The sequence below is a fragment of the Cololabis saira genome, chromosome 8 (assembly GCF_033807715.1).
Source record: "Cololabis saira isolate AMF1-May2022 chromosome 8, fColSai1.1, whole genome shotgun sequence".
Lineage (NCBI taxonomy): Eukaryota > Metazoa > Chordata > Actinopteri > Beloniformes > Belonidae > Cololabis > Cololabis saira.
The window spans coordinates 35,419,000-35,441,190 of record NC_084594.1 but is presented as its reverse complement, the minus strand read 5'-3'; the positions used below and the strand labels follow the sequence as shown (position 1 = coordinate 35,441,190).

The 22,191-nt window shown below is 38.6% G+C and overlaps 1 protein-coding gene across 1 annotated transcript; it reads right to left on the bottom strand.

Moving 5' to 3' along the window:
- Positions 1 to 7,248: 7,248 nt before the first annotated feature.
- Positions 7,249 to 21,055, bottom strand: stimate (STIM activating enhance). The gene is made up of 8 exons (XM_061727883.1): positions 20,203 to 21,055; positions 16,713 to 16,761; positions 16,502 to 16,597; positions 16,242 to 16,363; positions 15,913 to 16,025; positions 13,890 to 13,967; positions 13,523 to 13,666; positions 7,249 to 12,070 (listed from the first exon to the last, which is right to left on the bottom strand). Exons 1-8 carry the CDS (start codon positions 20,408 to 20,410, stop codon positions 11,957 to 11,959), a joined length of 924 nt encoding a protein of 307 aa, XP_061583867.1. The 5' UTR covers positions 20,411 to 21,055; the 3' UTR covers positions 7,249 to 11,956.
- Positions 21,056 to 22,191: the final 1,136 nt, after the last annotated feature.

The window sequence follows — 22,191 nt, the reverse complement described above, 5'->3', positions numbered from 1 at the left end:
TGCCTTAAGCCAATCTGTTTACACAATTAAGACATTTTCCTTTAAAGGGTACTGGGTGTGCTTTTGCATATCAGACACACAAACAGATAAAAGCAATGTCACTCCTCCAGGTTGCACGTCTAATAGCGCTGATCTGGGCTGAAGGGCCCGGGCTGCCTGGGTGGCAAAGCTTACACTCCTCCAATGAACCAATCTGGTTGTGATTTTGTTCAACAGACGCCGAGACACGGCAGATTCTTCCTTCATTTACCTTGTGCTCTAAGGATGCCTTGGCTAACACGGGTTCAGAAGGAGTAACAGAAAGGTCAGGAGGGCTCCAGTCGACTGTGCCCCGAGGGGGAATCGTGGGGAGGGGTAGCAGAGTGTTAGTGGAGGGGGGAGAAGGGGGTCCCTTAGGAGTCTAACCCCTCCTAATATCAAAACAAACAAACAGAGTGGTCCTATGATCTAATCTGACTTTAAAGCCCTTCAACGGATTACCTGCAGCTACTAACATTCACTTCATTTAGCACTTTCATCAAAATTCTTTCATTTTAAACATTTTAAGTTGAAAAAAATGGACTGAAAGTCATTTAGAGTTATGCTGTGATGTATTGATGCAAACATTCATCCTGTTTACAGAAACCCACACTAATCTACTGACAACCAGTTGTTTGTGGACTACGAGAAGCATCAGTATAAGAATTTCTTAATAGGTTTCTGCCTGATCGAATTGACATTTGACTCCTAAAATACTGACCCTAAACACGTTTCTGCTTCTGTGTTTTAACGCTCTCTTATGATCTAGGCTGTAGACTAAACTTCTCACTGTACAATGGTTTCACAAACACAATCGTAAAGAAACTCCTCCTTTTTAATGGGGCTGCCGCCAATTGCAGCGCAGTGTTCTCTCAGCTGACTCCCGAGAGAAGATAAGACCGGTGGGGGGGTCAGGCCGAGGTTATCACAACCACTCCAAAACTACAACAGATGGGGAATGGAGTTCAGGACAATTCAACATCTACCGTCAAGACTTGTATATTTAGGCCGTGTACTCCCGTCCTTCACTGGACCAGAAAGATATCAGACTTTGTTTTTAAATTGTGGGTCATGTTGCTTTAGAAAATTGTGTGTGAATCAGCAAGTCCAGTGACACAACACAGTTTAAGATTGGTAAAACTCACACGGTGGCTGAAGCTCTGCCCCTTAAGGAGGACGCACACATGTGCACACTCACACGTACACAGAAATAGACTTTACTCGTACGATATGTTCAAATAATAACATATCTTCATACTTTTTCAGGTCATATGTTCAGAACTGCATGTCAACAGAATTATAAACCTAAAGAATTTTCTTGTTTTGTTTTCAGGTGACAGAGCAAATTACATTAAACTGGGCTTTTGAAAGTAAGACAAAAAAACCATAACTTTTTGCCTCTTAAATCAGTTGTGTCGTCTGTCAGTCTACCGGTCCCTTTTTCCCTCCAACTTTGTCTTTCTGCATAATTGTTTGCTTATTTTCTTCATTATCTCAACATCTGGAATTCAACTCCCCGCAGTAATAAACATTTGGCCTTGTGCAGTTTCTTTGTCTTTCTTTGTCTCTCCGACTCCTAGTACCTAGATGAGATGGAATTGTGACTAACAACACCTTGTCAACAGGATATGAGACTTTCATTCGGACGGAAAACTAAACATAATCTGGTGAGATGAAATAGGCAAAATATGTACAGCGTCTTATCATAGATGCTAATTGTTTCCGTGTGCAAGGGGAGAGAAGTGGAGCGCATGAGGGAGGGCAGGAGGAACTGAAGAATATTAAGCCTGTGCCTGACTTTAGAGCTAAGCCCTCTCTCAAAAGAAGGCCAGCCCTGGGTTCAACTTTTCACCTCAGCAGTCTGAGAAAAATAAATAAATAAAAGATTGTAGCAAGGTGCCTTGAAATATCGCCTGGCCTTCCACTTAATTTTCAGACCAGCATAGATCTGGACAGCACATTTTAAAACCACAATTGTCATTAATGCACTTTTAATCTGTCAAATGCCAAATCAAACTGGACACAGTTAGTGTATATTAGAAACAAAGAGTGCATATGTTGTTACAGTCATCAAATATATTGCCTTCAAATTAAAACTGTGGAAAGATAGACTTGTTAAACAAAACAAAAAACTGTATTGTATGTATTTAGCCATTTTTATTGTGTGATAACTTGCAAACCAAATTTAGACAAAAGTCTCTCATCAATTCAACTTTTACTTGTCCTTGTGTCTGAAAGCTGTCTCTAAATCAGTGCATTATCACCTAAGTTCTGGGAATCAGATCAAGTGCTTTCACGTGCCAAACTTGTGCCCGTGTGGCTTATGACTGGCACATATGTGTATGTGTATGTCATGGCAGTAGCTATGAGGTCAATGAGGTCCGGACCTTGGTAATTATTTTCTGGGAAAAAAATCCTTTATATTTTAAATGAAAATCCAATTCATAGAATATCATAAGGACTGTACGGCTGGGAGTTGGTGGGTATTTCCCCTGCAGCACCACTTGGTCGAGGACATGACTTGATAAAGCATGTGTGATGCACAAATATTATGTGCTGGCTGGATATAACTCTATGCTACACAAATGTCAGCGTCAGCCTTCAGAAGCTTGTGCTGAATGAGCGGTAGGTTTACGATGTAAGTTATTGCAGCTAAAATTCATAAACAACACATTTGACTATATTAGTTGTCGGTTTATATATTGAGGTTATCTTTTTGTAAATAGTTTCTGAACGTTGTTATGTCCGTTTTGGTCCATGTTCAACAGAGGCTTGGCAGGGTCACCCCCCCCATGCTAGGAGTCAGCCTTAGACATGTGAAACGCTATGTTTAATGTCCTTCTGTTCATTGCAAAATGTCCCAATTCAAATTGGCAGCAGAATAAGAATTTATGTTTCATGTCATTTTTATTCAATTATAGCAACACAGGACAGCTCGAAAAAGCTGCATTCAGAGATTTCACGCAGCAGTATGTGACTGCGCATGTGCGTTTACTTCCAAAACACAGGTAGAGGAGGGGCCGGTGCATTTGATATAATGCACTGGGACAGTAGATTTTTCCGCAAATGGGTCACAAAAGTCAAAAAATGCCGCTTGCAGCAGGACAGGACGAACAGTTAATGAAACTGGTAACTTCTACAGTTGGCTCTGAGTTATTGAGTAACATTTATGGACATTTTAAATAAAAACGGAAAGGAATATGTTAAAATACCCTAATAATATTTTGGTCAAACGAAAAGAGGGAAAACAACAATGTAGAGAATAATAACTGCAATAACAGAGATACTTGAGATACTATTTTTCTTTGTTGTTCTTTTTTTTACCTTTGCTTTTCAAAAATGCATGAAGTGAGAGAGAACCGTATTTTGTAATAGTACCAGCAAGAATTTAAAACTACTTTAACCCCTGAAAATAACACATTAACTAAATTATCTTTAAGCAACATATTTTGATACAATTATGAATATGGTTATATATCTCCCTAATTTCTTCTCTCTGCTGATTCCCTTCTCACATATACATCTATTTTTTTTCTTATAGTGTACTTACAGTGCAAGAGCCAAGAAATGCTGACACTTCAATGGCTGATTTAAACCGTATTTAGAGTGATATTTGTATATCTGAATTATTAAATGATGGAACTATATATTTTTTGGCTGAATGTTCAGTTTTGTCTTGTGCAGCTTTAGAAATGCAATTTTTACTAGAATGTGCATCTTAATTATAGATGATGAATTCTTAATGAATAGTTTGGGCTGCATTACTTGTATGAATTTTGCTCATTCAAAAATCATGTGGTAGCCCTGATTGGGGGAGGGCTCATATACGTATTGGGGTCTTTGGGTGTGAAGAAAATATATATATATATATTTATATATATATATATATATATATACATACATATATACGTAAGTGCAACGTAAACATCAATAAAACTCTGTAGTTAATCCAGAATTTGTCGTTGCAGCTCTCTTACGCCCTTTAGTGGAGAAAGAGGAAACCTACACCCATATCCTGCTTTAACTACAAAACTGCCCTTCATCATCAAGTTCAGACTTACGTTAGGTTTCTGAAGGCGTGTGGATCTGAAGAATTGATAGAAAAGACATTATTGATGTCAGCCATATGTGGAGAAGTTCCCAAAGCGTTTTGTGCACTAGAGTCCACAGCAAGTACAGTGGTGCGCTCTGAAGGGATTGCCAACACCCTGAGCCTGTACACATCTGGAGTCAATCCCCAAGGTTTACACAAACACACACTCACACAGCGAGTGAGCATGCAGGCAAACACTTCACAAATTCCCTCTCAACTTGTGAACTTTTGATACAACTGGGGTCAACACACATGCCCTGGATGCACTGCAGCCGTGAAATAGAATAGTGTCCAAATAGTTTTCTCATCATGACTGTGATGGCAGTATGAGCAGCCACACACACGCCAAGCAAAACTCTGGTAACATTTTTTGGTTTTATCTAAATTCAAAAGTACTGTACATACATATTTTTTTAATTAACAAGTTTGGGCAAAATAGTTGACTGATTGGGTGCACACTTAGTTAACTAACTTATTTTGTCACCTTATTGATTTGGTTTGTCAGTACATTGTTTCTTTTTTCCAGCTCCTGGGAGGCTGCGGTGAAGGGAAAGTTACCAGGCCCGTTGAAGCAAAAGGGTTCCAGCTACTATAGATCTGCTCAAATGGGGCTGGTGCCTAACTGGACTAATCCACTAGATTCAAAGAAAAGTTTAGGTTTCCTATTTTGGTTGTTTTTTTTTTGTTTTTTTTTCTTTAGAGAGTTTGATTGTTTAGATTATTTTCCCCATGGGTTACTGTTTAGTACTGTAATGATTAGCTTAATCTTTTCTGTTATTTGTTTAAGTAGATATTTTGTTTTACCCCTTTTTGTCAAAATGGCCTGATAAGCCAGCAAATATGTCTCCCTCATGTGTCCGTTTAGAAGGTCAGTTAGTGCTTTAGTTTCCTATGGTTGGTTCAGTTAAAGTTTGATTTTGTTGACCTCTGTTATGTAGTGATGGCCAGATGAAGCCTCATGCAGGATTGATTGGTTCACTCAACCACACAAAGCTTCTTGGGGCTTCAGTTGCTCTACTGGGCCATCTACTGGCCAGAGGAAATTCAGCAGGAAAAGCTATTGCAAAGCTATTGCAATGATATTAGTGGTCTCTAGATATATATATGTACAGTACATACACAAATAAATAAATATATACAAATACAGTTATTATTACTATCACTATCAACAATAATAATTGGCCAGATATTTGCCAGATTTATTGTGGAATTGGAAATGTCCATGTCTAAGTAGTTGGATAAGAAATGTATTCTTTTTATTAGGTAGTCATTCAGTTGTAGTTTATATTTCTGCAGATCAGACTGAATTTGAGGAGTTGGGTTGTTAGCATTCTTTCTAATTCTTTTATCTTTTTTTCCAAGATTCTTTCTTCTTTTTCTTATGGGATGAATATGAAATGATCTGTCCTCTTAGCACAGCTTTGCCTGTTTCCAAAAGAAATGACGGGGATATTTCTGGTAAATCCTTTACTTCAAGGAAGGATGCCCAGTTTCTCTTAATACAATCATCAAAGACAGGATCTTCTAGTAAGGATGTGTTAAATCGCCACCTGTTGCTGATTTTGACAGATTTGCTTTTATTTAAGGTCAGAGTGATCGATGCGTGATCACTGATAATGATAGGATGCATTACAATGGCATTCACTTTGGAGATAACGGAGTTACTAATAGGCTAATAGTCGATACGTGAATAAGATTGATGAACTTGTGAGAAGTGAGAGAATTCTTTGTCTTTGGGATGTATACGCCGCCAAGACCTATTTAATAGTTTCTGATGCTTTACAGTTATCTGTTTTACTGCAGTTGTTGTCAATTTATTCAGTTCTTAATCCAGTGATTAAGTACTGTGTTAAAATCTCTACCTAGAGTTTGTGCAGAATTTTTTTTATTTACACAAGGCTGTAATTAACACTGCTCTCTATTTAGTGAGTCATTTTCATCATGGCACTATATTTCTTTTTCAACTCTCCATTTAGTTGTATTCACTGACTGGCTGATCATATTTTAAAGTAGTTTATACAGCACAAAAACAAAGAGAAAAACCCCAATTAAGCTCATGAAACCAGAGTTGCCTTGTCATTTCAATGTGTGCCATAACTGTACATGCTGTACATTTGTGTATTTTTAAAATCAAATGGTAGTATGTCCTGCTATTTCTGTAGAATGGCCGATATATCACTAACAATTCAACACTGACCTTTAACTTAGGGAAAATAATATACTCAGGAAAAGTTAAAAAAAAAAATCTTACCCAATGAATCATTTAGAGCCCTACCCTTGGTTTCACTGCCATCTGTTGTCAGCGTGTATTATTAAGAGTTACGTAAGGTATAGTACAGCTGGAATGGGTCTTCCATGAGCTTACAAGCCAAACACTGATCATTCTGGACACAAGTGGCACTACAAGGAAAATGAATGACATCCACCACCCAGCAGATGAGTGCATGTTTCTTTGTTCAAATTAATTTAAACCTTTTTAATAGATACCAACAAATTTGCCCAAGTCAAAATCATTTTTTTTTTTTTGTAAATGTTTCTGTTGAGCCGCAATTCAAAGACAATGTCTCATTTTCAATTGACAATGTTGAATAAATTCTTACTTCTGTAAGTTTTAAATTATTGAGTATTGTGGATTTTTCTTTCTTTAATGGAAAGATACCAAAAGATTACTGCCCGTGTATTCAGTTTAGTATTTGTAAATAGCTGAAGGCAATAAATTAATTTCTGTAATGATTTAATAAAGTTCAATTTGTCCATGGCTTTACAATTTAATTTGTAAAGCCATCAGAGACTCTGATGAAGGGGGAAGAAATCGCCGAAACATGTCACGTATTTAAAATAACTAAATATTCTTGTCCGACGAAGAAGAATCAGCAAATTAAATGAATTTCTGGGCACACAATTATGGTTGAATGTCAGGGGGGGCTCAAAATTGGTTACAAAATTGCAACATCTACTGATAAACTGTAAGCAGATCCCTCATTTAAATAATTCAAATAAACTTTTTTTCAATTGAAAAAAGTGAGTATTTCTTCTTCTACAAGTGCCAGTTCAATTACAGATTAGAGAACGTCATAATGAAATGCCCCAAAACACAACACTGAATTTAAAGGGGAAAAATGGATCAGACAGCAAGCTGATATAGCATTTCCTTTATTTGAAAGGCATTTATAATGTGAATTTACTTCCATCACTTGCTGTTTCATCATCCAGTTTAACCATTGCAGAATAGCATGTATGCACACACACATATATGTACACACATATATGTATATGTACACACATATACATATATATTTGTACACACACACATATATTTATATATACACATACATATTTGTACAGACATTTGTACACACACACACACATGCACAAAGGTATATCAATCAATCAATCAATCAAACCGTTTTATTCAGACACATATATGGTCCATAGTAAACAAAAATAGACAAAACAACAACAACAAGACACCATAAACATAGAAAGTCCATCCGATGCCATATAAACTAAGGCGCCAGTTATTCCACAGATTAAAAAATAACCTAACCGAGCTTTGAGCAGGGTTGGTCAAAATATAAACGATACAGTTTACAGAGTCTGTTAGCCTACACGTATTAGTGTCAAGGTTTGGTTTGAAGCCAAACTGGTTATCAGATGTGACGATAAACTCAAATCTATTTAACATACAGTAGCCCTCTCCGAGACCTTTGATAAAATACTGGCTAAATGAAGAGCAAAGACAACTATCGACCTACAACTCTATAGGTCGATAGTTGTGTTTCCTATTCATTTTGCCAGTCTTATCTTTTACAATAGGCACTAAAATCCCAGACAATATAGAATTTGGTAAAATGCCAAGAATGAAAAACCCAGTGAAACAAATAGTCAAACAAAGTAAAAGGTTTTGTGCTTGCACATAATAATGCTCAGCCTTATAATTTTCAGCTCCATAACAATATCACTAACTTCCTGTACAGAAATAATGACATCTTCATGTTTGTCTATGTTGTCTATCACAAAGGGATTACTTTTACTACAGTTAAACAGTTTCTTCCACAATTGAACAATTTTGTCTGGTCCGTTTGCACCATCAATGTTTGTTGGCAGGAATGTTTTTACATTATAGACTCTTTTCATTTCTTTACAAAATTCAGTGGGACTGTTACGTGTCATTTCCTTGCAAGTCATTCAGATTTACTTTCATTTATCTTAATAAATCGCAGAACATATTTAAAATATCCCTTCTTCTTATAGTCAAATACAGGATCCATAGTCGCATAGTCTAATAGCCCTTCTGGCCTCAGTATGAAGCTCTTTTCCATACTCATTCCACCCTGGCTTGGCTTTGTACTTTTAAATTTTATACAGCGATCTACTTGAGATAAGAAGGAATTGTACAACTTTCTTATACAGTGAGCACAACTCTGTGCCATGTTGCACATTTTTACAATTTCTCAGAACATATCACTGCACTTTTGGGCAAAACCATATTATTAAACATGATTTCAGACTGGGTGCACTACAGATTAAGAACCCTGCTCAGTCGGATGGTTCCAATTTATTTTCCCTTCTTGGATGTCATTGTTCAAGAGCAAAAGGGCTGGTAAAAAAGGGGCATGATCAGATGTAAATTCATAATTAATCCTGATGGCCTCTAAGGAGTCATGTGCATCCTCAGTGTAGATACAGTGGTCTAACCATGATGTTGTGTGCTGTGCTTCACTAATACTGGTATCCGTAACAGGCAAGAGCACGTCACTGGAGAGAATCAACTCATCATTGGAAAAAAAAAAACTGCTTTAAATGATTGGCAAATAAGGATTTACAATCTGTCACATCAGCATTCATATCACCCACAATAAAAAAAAAAAAACAAGTGGATGGATTGTTCTGGATATATGATATGCCAGCCTATTAAGATATTCATCTTTATCTCAGGGCTTTCAAAAGGTGTATATGTATTCAATATAATAAATGTTTTATTCCCACAGCTGAACTTGATTCTTGAAGCCCAGTCAACATTCAGTCTGATCAATTTCATCAGCTGATTGTACCTTTTATGCCATAGTACTGCAACGCTGGCAGAATTTCTGCCCCGCACAAATTTAGTGCTACAGTCGGTGGTAGAGGATATAGAAAGACTCACCTCCCTGCTTTCTATATCCTGCTTAGACAGAAAAGTCTGTTAAACGCACAATACATCACTCGTTTTCAGAGGTTTATCCACCAGACGGCGTGATTTGTGCGTGTATGTATACACACGTGAAAATTTGAATATCGTGCAAAAGTTCATTTATTCCAGCAATTAAGATTTACAAGGTGAAACTAATGTATGACCTAGGTTCATAACATTCAACTCAATATGTCAAGCCTTCATTTGATATAATTTTGATGATTATGGTTTACAACTTATGAAAACCTCAAAATGAAAATCTAAAAAAAAATAGAATATCACATATAATTCATAGAAAATGTTTGTAAACAAATTGTATACAATTGTCCCTCTGAATGGTTTAATCTTGCTTAGTACTTGGTTTGGGGCACTTTTGCGCAATTTACTGCCTGAATGTGGCATGGCATGGGTGCTATCAGCATGTGGCACTGCTCAGGTGTCATGAGGACCAGGATGCTCTGCTGCATTCTTCAGTTTCATGCCTTTCATCTTTCTCTTGGCAATGCCCCAGAAATTCTCTATGGGGTTCAGGTCTGGCGAGTTTGCTGGCCAATCCAGCACCGTAATCTGGTTATTTCACCAGGTTTTGGTACTTTTGGCAGTGTGGGCTGGTGCTATGTTAGCCCAGCTTGATAAGAGGAAAACAACATTTGAAGCCCATTTGCAGGATCCGTCTGTATGTGGTATCTCTTGACATACTAACTCCAGCCTCGGTCCGGTCCTTGTGAAGTTCCCCCACACTTTTGAATGGCCTTTCCCTGACCATCCTCCCCAGACTACAGTCATCCCAGTTACTTGTGCACCTTTTTCTTCCACACTTTACCCTTCCACCTAACGTTCTATTAATGTGTTTTTTGATACAGCACTTTGAGAACATCCAACTTCTTTTGCAATCACCTTTTGAGGCTTCGGGAGTCAATGATGGTTTTCTGCAAAACTGCCAGGTCAGCAGTCTTCCCAATGATTGTGAATTCTACTGAACCAGACAGAGACTCCCTTCACACCCGTCACAGATGTTTTGAATGAATTAGCTGATGAGCGGGTGACACTTTGAGCCTGAATCTTTTCCAAATATTCAAATTTTCAGAGATTTGGAATTTGGGGTTTTCAAAAATATGTAAGCCATGATCATCACAATTATTAGAAATAAAGCCTTGACGTAGCTTACTTTGCATGTACCGAGTTTACGTCTAGTTAGTTTAACATTTGACGTTGAATTGCTGACTTGAATGAGCTTTTGCACAATATAATTTTTGGAGTTTCATACAAACATACATACATACAGTGGGTACAGAAAGTATTCAGACCCCTTTAAATTTTTCCCTCTGTTTCATTTGGCCAAGGTTACAAAATAATTTCTACAGCACTCAAGGTTGCTGAGAGCACAGTGGCCTCCATAATCCTTAAATGGAAGAAGTTTGGGACGACCAGAACTCTTCCTAGACCTGGCCGTCCAGACAAAGATTGGGCCGAAGGTTCACCATCAGACCAGACAATGACCCTGAGCTCACAGCTGGAATAACAAATGAGTGGCTTAGGAACAACTCTGGGACTCTTCCTGACCGGCCCAGCCAGAGCCCAGACCTAAACCCAACTGAGCATTCACCAACATTCACCATCCAATCTGACAGAACTGGAGAGGATCTGCAAGGGAGAATGGCAGAGGATCCTAAATCCAGGTGTGACAAACTTGTTGCATCATTCCCAAGAAGACTCATTGCTGTACTCGCTCAAAAAGGTGCTTCTACTCAATACTGAGAAAACGGTCTGAATACTTAGGACCACGTGATATTTCAGTTTTTCTTTTTTAATGAATTTGCAAATATGTCTACATTTCAGGTTTTCCTGTCAAGAAATTGTGCTGAGTGTACATTAATTAAACAGAGACAGAACAACACAATGTTGCAGTGTTATCTTTGTAATTCTGGTTTTAGTAGTTTGACAGTTTAAATGAGATCTGAAGGAATTAACATGCTCTATGAGAAAATTAATATTACATACAAGATGTGCTGTGGTAAAGTGTGTAGCTGTGGTTCAGTATTCAAACGGTGGCCAAATGCTGCTCTATCAAGTCTCTATCTCACCCACGCTCGTACATGAACATCCACACACAAAATGGCGGTACATCCATATGAGAAGTTTATGATGACAAAATTAACAAGGAATCTATGTTTTACCCAAGGTACTTTAGGGACAAGTTATTAAATCATTTGAAACAGACTCAGAATTATTCGCATCATATATGGATATCTGGCTCTCATCAAGCCAAACATTTGTCCATCTGAGTTTGTTTTGAGACTACCACAAATTTACAAATTGCCATTTAAGTCAGTACATCAGTTGTAACTGCCTCCTATAATGCTTACAGTACATCTCAACATTGTAACGTTTGTAAATAGTTGGATTATTTTTCTTCCTACCTTAAAACCCAACAAATAACATTTCCATGGCGACAGGTGGCGTTGGTCTGAATATAGTCAAATGCAAAAAAATGCTGCAGTCCTCCAGGCATGAACAGAAAAAGGAAGTTCAATATAATCGTATATCTTCCAGAAAGATTAAAGGCTGATATCATACTCTGTGGAAATAAAGGGAAGAATGTACGTGGGCTTGTGCGGTACCGGAAGAAATCATTCACAGCACCAAAGCTGGGCACGCTGCCGGCACGCAGTTCAAACAGGGATCCCCATGCGAAGTTTTTTCTTCTTAACCGTCTTCAGACCAGTGAGTCGACGGCCATCGTCTTCATCAGACTCATCCATCTCATCATCTGCTGAGAAAAGAATCTGAGAAAAAAAATTGAAAAAAAAAAAGATGAAAAACAGTTAAGCAAATACAATTAAGAAACTTAATTATAAACCTAACTATATAATTACAAAAACAAAATCAGAAATATTAGGTTCTGCAGAAATGAGGGGGAAACAAATGAACTGTAAACTTAAGTGTGTGATTCATGATGTAATGTACTGTGAAGGATGACACCACAGGCTAACTATTGCCTGTGGATTATCTTTAGTACTGAGACGCTCTTAACAACTAACCAGTCTATTTTCTGGGCACCTGACAAGATGTTAATAGAAATTTACACTGAGAAGATTGCGCACACACAGGATGTAATGTCACAACTCACATTTAACCTTTATTCTGCCCCCTTGTTGGGGAACAATTGCAGCCTTAAAAAAAATAAATAAATAAAAAACAGCTCAGTAGCACTGGAGTCAAAAACTCTCAAAAAACATTTTCCATATGTGTGGATGTAAAATATAAAGGCTGAAGATAGATACTGCATAAATTCAGAAAAAAACAAAAACAAAACTAAAAAATATGTGGAAAAACAAAAAGCTTCAATAATATATTCTGATTTCTTTTTGTGCATTCAAACAAGGTGCACAAAAATAAAGTGCATTTATTGCATAAACCACCGTTCCAAAAAGGATAGTAAAAAGTACAATTCGTTGCCAGAAATACTAGCCTGTCAACTCTCTCTGGTGTGAGTGTTGCCCTGGAAAATGTGACCACATTACAGCCAGTGCTGAACACATGCTCAGGTGGTGAGCTTGTTGGTTTATACAAGTCCTTTTTAGCTAAGAGCCCAACTCGTCGAAAGTGGAAAAGCCACAACTACCCAGGATCTGAGCCACTCTTTCTTAAAAAAGGTGCCCAAGCTGCTACATACATACATAAACATATATACACACACACACACACGTATCCATTTATATACATACATACACACACAAATATACAATATATTGTTCAGCCAGTAATTATTAATAACAGGCAGATTTTACTGACTTGAAGGTGCAAGTATAAGGGTGGTTTTATGTCCCAATAGTGTGAGCAACAAGGGATCAGATCACTACAGCAGCAGCTTCAGCAGGAGTTCTGTCAAGAGAAGATGGTCCCGTGAAGACCATGGGCTGTTGCAGGTCAGATCCCAATCATTAGGCTACAAGTTATTTTCATTTGCCTGGCTCCAAGGAGAAACTACTGTCCTCAAGGATGTATAACAACTTTGAATGCAATAACACGCTTTGTCAAAACTTGGAATTATAACAGAATGTAGGGTGATGGCTGATCAGTCCACTGGAACTTGTGGATCAGCAAAGAGGGAGATTGCTCCCCTGCTTCTGTTCCCCTGGACTTGCTGAAATATCCAGAAACAAATGGCTCTCGTCTAGTCGTGTCATGGGCACATGAACTGTCTTCTTACAAGTCAAATTTTGGGCAAAACTTACCTCAGACTCTGAATCATCATGGGAAAGAGCCCTCCTGTAGCGAACCTTGCCATTCCCACGGGAGTCCTCTTCTCTTTCCTCAAGCTTTGCTTTTGTCCTGTGCTTCTTCATTAGGAAATTATCTACTACCCAGAACATGAGGGCCTAAACCAAACACAAAAACCCTGGTGTGTTTCCTCAGGAAATTGACTGAATTGATTTGTATATAAACAAAAGTGCAAAGATTTCTTGAAAGACACAGACACAGGACAATGACTGTGATATGAAGAAATAGTGATGTCATAAAATGTTAGAGATAAGTGCTTTTGCTTTGTAGGAGATATAAAATCCAGGTTTAAGGAAAACCATATAGGAACAGCAGACTTACATTGACGAAGAATGGAACGATGAGCATGACAACGGCCAGTTCCAGGTTAGGATTATCTATGGGGTTGAGGAGAGCCAGCTGCAACACAGACAAACACACAACAAATATAAGTGCAGACATAATCTCCACTTACAATGTTAAAAAAAAAAAAAAAGTATGATAAAACAGAGAAAAAAATAAATTAAAAAAAAGTGTATCACGTTCATGCTAGCTTATCCTATCAGGTAATAGATAATCAACGTTCTCATGGTGAATGCTTAAGAACGTGGAGCCATATAGTGATGTTTTTGTTAACGGCAATTTTTGGTGCTTTAACCACTGTCATCTATCAAAAGTCCAGATTTTCAAAAGAAAATGTCAGGAAAACATCATGCTTTCCCTGGTGGTAAGGACCAAATATTCTGATCTAGCTATCTCTGGGTTTGATTCCCAGACAGGAGTCCCCTCTATGGCATCAGTGGATACCAGAAAAGCAGTGTAAAGGACACAAATTAAATGGATTAAAGTACAGGGGCAATGGTTTGTCAAAAGGACTTGTCATTGCTGGAAAGTTTTGATTTTAATGAGCAAGTAAACAATTATTTATCTGTCCTATAGAACGCAGAACATGAGAAAATTGTCAACATAAAAATTAACATATCAAAGAGCACACATTGAGTGGAAAGCACAGATTGGTAGTAATGATAAAAAAATAAAATTAATTAATAAAAAAAGAAATCCGGGGGACACCCAATTGGAAAAGAGACAAACTTGATCCATTTTACTGCTCAGAAATAATGAAATTATGTTTTTATTATTTTTGTTAATATAACTTTATTATTATTATGATTAACACAAATAAGTCATTTTTAAGAGTATTTAAATGCAATCACTTCCTGCTACTGTAAATTCACAGAAACCCCATTCACCCAGCCAATTAAGTGAACCTCAGTAGTGCCTTTATTCCAGCTTGCTTTACTAAACACATCAGTGTTATGCCTCTGCACCGACTTGAGAGGTGGCATAAGAGGCTAAATAAGAAAAATGGGGAGGAGATAAGCTCTGTGGTTAAGCGTAAACCAATAATGATATTTCACTCTTATGAGTGAAATATCTCACAGATGATTCCATGATCCTGGGATGGACACAAATCCTTTCACTTGCATTACTTTCACTTATTATCAGAGTTGCCACTGACTGGTTGCATGCTTTTATATGTTTATGCTTAATAATGGTTATGGGTTTTTTTTTGGTTTAAATAGTGGATTACTGCCAAGTAGACTGCCAAAGTGAAAACACTTTCCCTGGTTGTTTTGTGGTAAGGACTGATCACTCTCACTACTGCGTGGTGGCTTTGATTCCAGGTCAAAACAAGTGTTGTTTGTCGTATTTGTCCAGACATGTTTCTACCACCCGTATACCCTGCCTCTTGCCTGATAGCAGCTGCAATCGGCTTTATTCCCCTGTGACCCTGAACAGGATGAGTTGAATATGTGCATTATCACAGAAATGACGACCTGACATATGATTCAAGTAGTATCAGATGTCGCTGGTGGTCTAGTAGTAAGGATTCGACGCTCTCACCACCGTGGCCCAGGTTCGTTTCCTGAACAGGGAAAAACATCTTTTGATGCTTTCAGTCAAACCCTTATCTATGTCCTATCATCAATGAGCATGCCGTATTTACAGAAACATCTGACACCTTCTTTAACTATGTTCCGCCAGAATACTCAATGCGGTAACACAAAAATTGCCAAATGTTTTCTAGTTAAAGCAAGTAAGACATGTGACAGAGCAATACTGGGAGTGAGAAGCAGTCCACATACACAGTATGTTGTCTGTATGATGTTGTCTTGGGGGGGGAAACAAGGTTATTCTCAACGCTTTGCAATATGATGGCAAAACAAGGAAACAAGAGCTCTGGAGAGTCTTTTGATATAGCAGTTTTTCTATATCAAAACACAACTTAAAAAAGAAAACTACTACAGCAATGGACATTAATTACACATGTTAACTTTTTGAAACAATTACTTTTATTTCTTACCTTCTTCCACTGAGGGATGAGAAGGACCAACATAATCAGAACTTTCTCAAACATCACGATAAGGATGTAGAGGACACACTGGACAAACCATGCTCTGCACTGGACTGGCTCTCCTACACACATGAGGGCGTGATACATGTGTCGACAGACAGATATACAGACAGACAGATAAACAAAACGTCATCAGATTGCACAGCCTTGCTGATAAGTAAACTGTATGAAACAGAAGAAAGCATTGTAAGAAATTCACTATTGGAGGACAGAGGAACACTACTGCTACCTATTGGACAAGGAAAGCATTTTATCAATTTGCTGGCACGCCCACTCACCATATTCTCCAAATCGTAGCGAGTCCCACTGCCTCCATTCCACAACGGCGCTGACAGCCCTTACCCCTGCATAGATCACCAGCATGCCAAGAGAGGCATCTAATAAGAAATTAATGAGGTATCTGTGAAAGAGGAAACATGGACAAGACTGAATCTGGTTGTAGTAGAAAGTTACAAGACAAAAATCATCTTCATTTAACAGTTTTAGTGATGTTTATAGCATGAAGAATCAGGATACTCTTACACAGTGATACACTCACAGTGAGCAGGGATCCTCTTCTGTGAGGTCTGACAAGTAGACGTTAGCAAAGTGAATGAACAGCATCCCAATTGCCTGTTTTGAAGTGTCCAAGAACCTGCAGAGACAACAGTCAAGTTGCTTCCGAGGTAGTTAAGTTAGCACGCCTTAAGTAAGTTAAGTAAGAGATGCCTTTGCACAGAAATATTTATTAGCTGACTCAGTTGTCTTACCAAATCTTCCAGGGTCTCCTCTCATGTTTGGGCTCCCTGAAGCGTTTTACTGTACAGGAAAGAGTGTCACAGTCACAGAGGTATTTTGTTACAGATCAATCACACAAATAGGATGAATCAAAGGGAATCTCCTCTGTTTGCATTTCGCAAAGTTACAACCCTCATCCAGAGAGTATGTGGATGGTTTGCTGCTGTAGGATAAAAACCAAGCAATAACAATGTATTGGTGGTCAGAACTTGTCTGGATAAAAAACTAAAGCCTCACTTAACACCCCATACAGCAGCTATGAAATTATTTTCTGAATATATCAATAATAGATCAATTTTTCAGTTACTCTAATTTCTTTGAAATGATCAGGAAACTGTTTTTCAAGGTGAGAAAAGAAGAGGGGTTAAACCACTCTAGTTTCTACGCAACAGGTAATTAAAACTGTACAACGATTGATTAAAATAAAACAGTAATAAACTAATAAAGTTATTGTTGGTCTATATAAGTCCATGTTAGTCTAGAATTCAATTACTCAAGTGGTATACAGTCTATATAAACAAGCCAGTGTTTTACAGGTAACTTACACAGTTAACATCAATAAAGTGAAATATCCTGGGGTACAAAGTACTCATTTTAAAAGCTCTAAGAGTATACAAGTAGAAAGGGATTATTCAAGCTTTTGCAGCCAACAACAGTGAGATGTTTCACAAAATAAACTCCTCCTTCCTTCCAACGCCCTTATTTTTGACTCTGATGACAAAGCCTTCTGCAAACTATTAAAAAGCTGTGAGCCCCTCAGCTGGATTTAAAACATGCTTACTTTTCTAAACAACTCTGCAGTGCTGGCCAAAGATTAACTGAGCGCTTTTTTCATTTTCATGTAGGCAAGTAATACTATGAGCTATGACTTCAGTTTGTGCTCTGAACACACCCTGTATGCAGCTGGGTCAGCATTGGCCTCACTCTACTCTCTCATGTTTTAGATCACTTATTTGTATTTGCCAAATACCATAACAACGAGATAATTTATTTTAATCACTTTCTTTAAAGTAATATGTGTATTTCACATATTTTCTCAGTATCTGGTATCATTGTATTTAAACTGTATGACTTGGGTAGAGCATTTTGTGTATCCTCACACAAACTTCTCAGAATAGTTTGCTGGAATTGTGGCCCAATCCTTCCTATCAGGTGTAACTGAGCCAGGTTTGTAGGCCACCTTGTTCACACACTCCATTTCTGCTCGGCCTAAACATTTTCATTAGGATTGAGATCTGGGCTTTTGGGTGAACACTCAAAACATTGATTTCATAACTTTAAGACACTTCCTGAGTATTTTGGCGGTATGCTTACAATCAATGTCCATCTGGAAGACCCAATTACACCCAGGCTTCAACTTCCATGCAGATGTTTTGAGATGTTGCTGCATTATTTCTACAGTGTTGACCTCGTGATGCCATCTATAGTTTCTTGCTAAGTTCACTATTCCGTCCCGTAGCAGAACATCTCCACAAAATGATGTTTCCACCCCTTATTGCACAGTTGTAATGGTGTTCTCAGCCTTGCAAGCTATATGTTCCTCCAAATGTAACGAGGGTCATTACGGCCACAGAGTTGAATTTTAGTTACGGACCACAGGACTAGTCACCCGAATGTAAGGTCTTTGTCCCAGTGTGCATTTGCAAACTGTAATCTGGCTCTTTTATGTTGCTTTAGGAGTAATGTATTCTTCCTTGCTGGGTGGTCTTTCAGCCCATGTCAGTACAAGACAAATTGCACTGTGTATGATGAAACTCTCTTACTAGATTCAGCCTGCATCTTTTCAAGATCTTTTGCTTTTGTTCTGGGATTAATATGAACATTTCACACTCAAGCTTGTTCATCTCCAGGACACAGAACCAGTCCCCTTCCCGAGCAGTATGACAGCTGGGCATTCTCATGGTGCGTACACTTGTTTATAATTGTTTTAATTGTTATTTTTCCAAGATGTCATACAAGACAGCAATATGATTGAGGTGTGCCTCCAATCAATGTTTTCAATTAACCAGTCAGAAGCTTCCAAAGCCATGACATTGGGATCCAACAAATTATTTAGAGGTATAATAATCTTAGTGTATGTTAACTTGTGACATTGCAGAAACTAAAATAAAATTCACAAAGAAATTCTTGGTCTCAATATTATAGATAGAATATATTTCAGGCTCAAGTATGTTCATCTCTGGGACACAGAACCTAATACCTTAAACACGTACGTATGTATACAAGTGTGTGTGGATGCATATATATATATATATATAAACTCTCAAAATAATCTTTCACATGCCTGTTAATTTGGCATAAGGATTTCAGATCATCGGCTGCCCTCTGTCCTCTCTGCCCTCCCTGTCTGACATCTACAGCTCCCGCTGCCTCAGTAGGGCAAGGAACATTTTAAAGGACAACACCAGTCCCGGTTTCCATTTCTTTGACCTGTTCCCCTCTGGGAGGAGCTTCAGGTCCATATGGACCAGAACAAACAGAGTCAGGGACAGCTTCTTCCCCCAAAGCTGTGAACTTTCTGAACCAATAAGCTACCTCATACTGTGCAATATTCTTTACTCATTCATGTGCAATACTCTTCCATCCATTCAAGTGCAATATATTCTTCCACTCGTTCATGTGCATCATTATTCTCTCATTCACTCATTTTCATAGTGTATATATATTTGTTTCCTGTTCCTCATTTTGTTGTTTACACAGTCTTTGTTTACATAGTTATTGCATGTGTGCACTTTTACAAAGCTGCTGCCTAATCTCATTGTACCAGTACAAAGATAATAAAGGATTTCTATTCTATATTTACAACAACAAAAACAATCAAGACTAGTGAAGCTTTTCGCTTTATTTGTTTGAGAAATTCCATAATTTGTGAGGTTCTATTGTAGCACTTTTTTGAAGCACATGACAGCAACCCAGGTTCACTTATGGTTGAAGGCCTAGAAAGTATTCAAAAAACATTAGAGGTGGTGACAGACTCAAATTACTTCTGCAGAGAGAGAGATTTTACATTTACCAAATGAAAGCCACTATCCATCCAGGTTTAAATGAAGACGTTGATTTCAGTCCATTTTTGTAACTTTGCTTTTCCTATCTCCAGTATTTCATTGTTTAACAATTGGTGGAGCAATCTATTGGACATTATCTGTTATTTCTTTTGTTTTGTATTTGTCCTCCCACCTGCCCAGGTGTTTTCAATCATCCTATTTAAGGAGAATCAATGCATTGAGTCACTGTTGCACCCTGAGGAAGGCTGTGGCCGAAACACATGGGCTGTATCCCACTTTTTAATATTTTTCACATGAAATAGCCAATTTAAATAAAGGTTTTTTATATTTGAAGAAGAGTGCCTTGGATTTTTCTTCCTTTTTGAGGTTCTATTTTAGATTGGGCCATGAATAATATAGTGACTGTTCTGAATAACCCCAGTGTCTGTCAGATGTCCACCACACCGACCATACTCACACATCAGCGTGCTGAAAGCCATCACAGCCAGAAGACCTTGGAGGAAGATCCCGAACGGATCCATGAGGGCTCCGTTCCTGCAGCCCCGGTCCCCGGGGTCGGGGCTCAGGCCGGAGGAGGAGTTGCTGGAGGACAGACCCGCAGACAGAGCCGCTCCTCCCGGGGCTGCCAGCTCCGCCAGCATGCTGCCAGCTCTCAGGGCCGCCATGGGACACCAGGACCAGCTTCTTCTGCAGAGTCAGGCTCTCACACTGCTATTACTGGTCAGCTAATCGATACGTTCCGCAGCACAGTCCTCAGGAACACATAGCGGCATCCTCTCATTCTCCTGTTTCAGACACCCATGTGGCCATATCCGCCTGGTCATGAGGCTGTGGAGGAGTTGCTGGTGTTTCAGGTCCAGTCCTCTGGTCTTCACAGTTCAGATGGGACTGGTAACACTAATACCAACCCAGAGTTGTCTTGAATGCTTCCTACATCGACCCGGAACCTTCTGTTTGCTAACATTACTCCGAAACCCGCCGCCTAAACGCGTGGCATGTTAACTAGAGACGGCAGGAGCGGGTAAATAACTCGTGTTGTTTACCTTATACATGAATTAGTACATCTTTGGTTGTTTTTTTCCCACAAGGGGTCTGGAGCGTCTATTAAGATGCTACTGACGTCGCAAGCTTTTACGCAAAAACTACTACTCAGCTTACTTTAGGTAAAGCCTGGTTGGCAAAGCTACATTTTGCTTACATGAAAAGCAGCAGTCCGTCAAGGCACTTAGTTCCTCCTGGGTGAGAAATGTGTGTCTGTAACAGCAGGTCCCAGCTCGTTCATCAGCTGCGCCCAGACACAGCAGATGTTGGCCAGGACACGTGACCTGACGCAGCCGCGCGCTGCATGCCGGGAAATGTAGAACCATAGCAAAGAGCATTGTGTGTGTGTGTGTGTGTGTGTGTGTGTGTGTGTGTGTGTGTGTGTAATGTACATCATAGACATACGTAGCCTATTCATGTTATATCAGCTGTAGGAAACAAATAGAGAAACATATTTTCTCATCAACGAAACATATTTAAAAATTTCCAAGTAACAAAATAACATTTGAACCATTTTTCAGACAATAAAATAACGTTTTAGCCACACACACACACACACACACACACACACACACAGGCAATGAACACTACACTGCATAACACACACACACACACACTATGTACATTATACACACACACACACACACACACACACACACACACACACACACACACACACACACACACACACAGGCTATGTACATTATACACACACACACACACACACACACAGGCTATGTACATTATACACACACACACACACACACACACACACACACACACAGGCTATGTACATTATACACACACACACACACACACACACAGGCTATGTACATTATACACACACACACACACACACACACACACACAGGCTATGTACATTATACACACACACACACACACACACACACACACACACACACACACACAGGCTATTTACATTCACACACTATACATACAGCTATGCACATTATATACACACACACACACACACACACACACACACACACACACACACACACACACACACACACCATGTATACAATGTATATGTATCAAAGCAGACAACTGTGGGACAATGACAAGGAGCATGAGCAACCAAAATTGTAAAATTAGAAGATGCAGGACAACATTTGGTCAGTCATCTCTTTCAGTGCTGGGTACACACCTATGGAATTCTTTACCACCAGAAATAAAATCCAGAATTAAGGATGTTTAGTGCCAAAGCTAAACATTGGCTTAAGCAGCAGCAGAAATGCGAACATTAACTTCTCTCAAGTCACTGTCAGTACAGTATTTTACTAATGTTTAATGTATTTAACTTGTGCAATTTTTTATCTAAATTTTGGAGCTGTGTTTATTTGTTTATGATATATGTTCACTGCATTATTCACTGTATTTATAT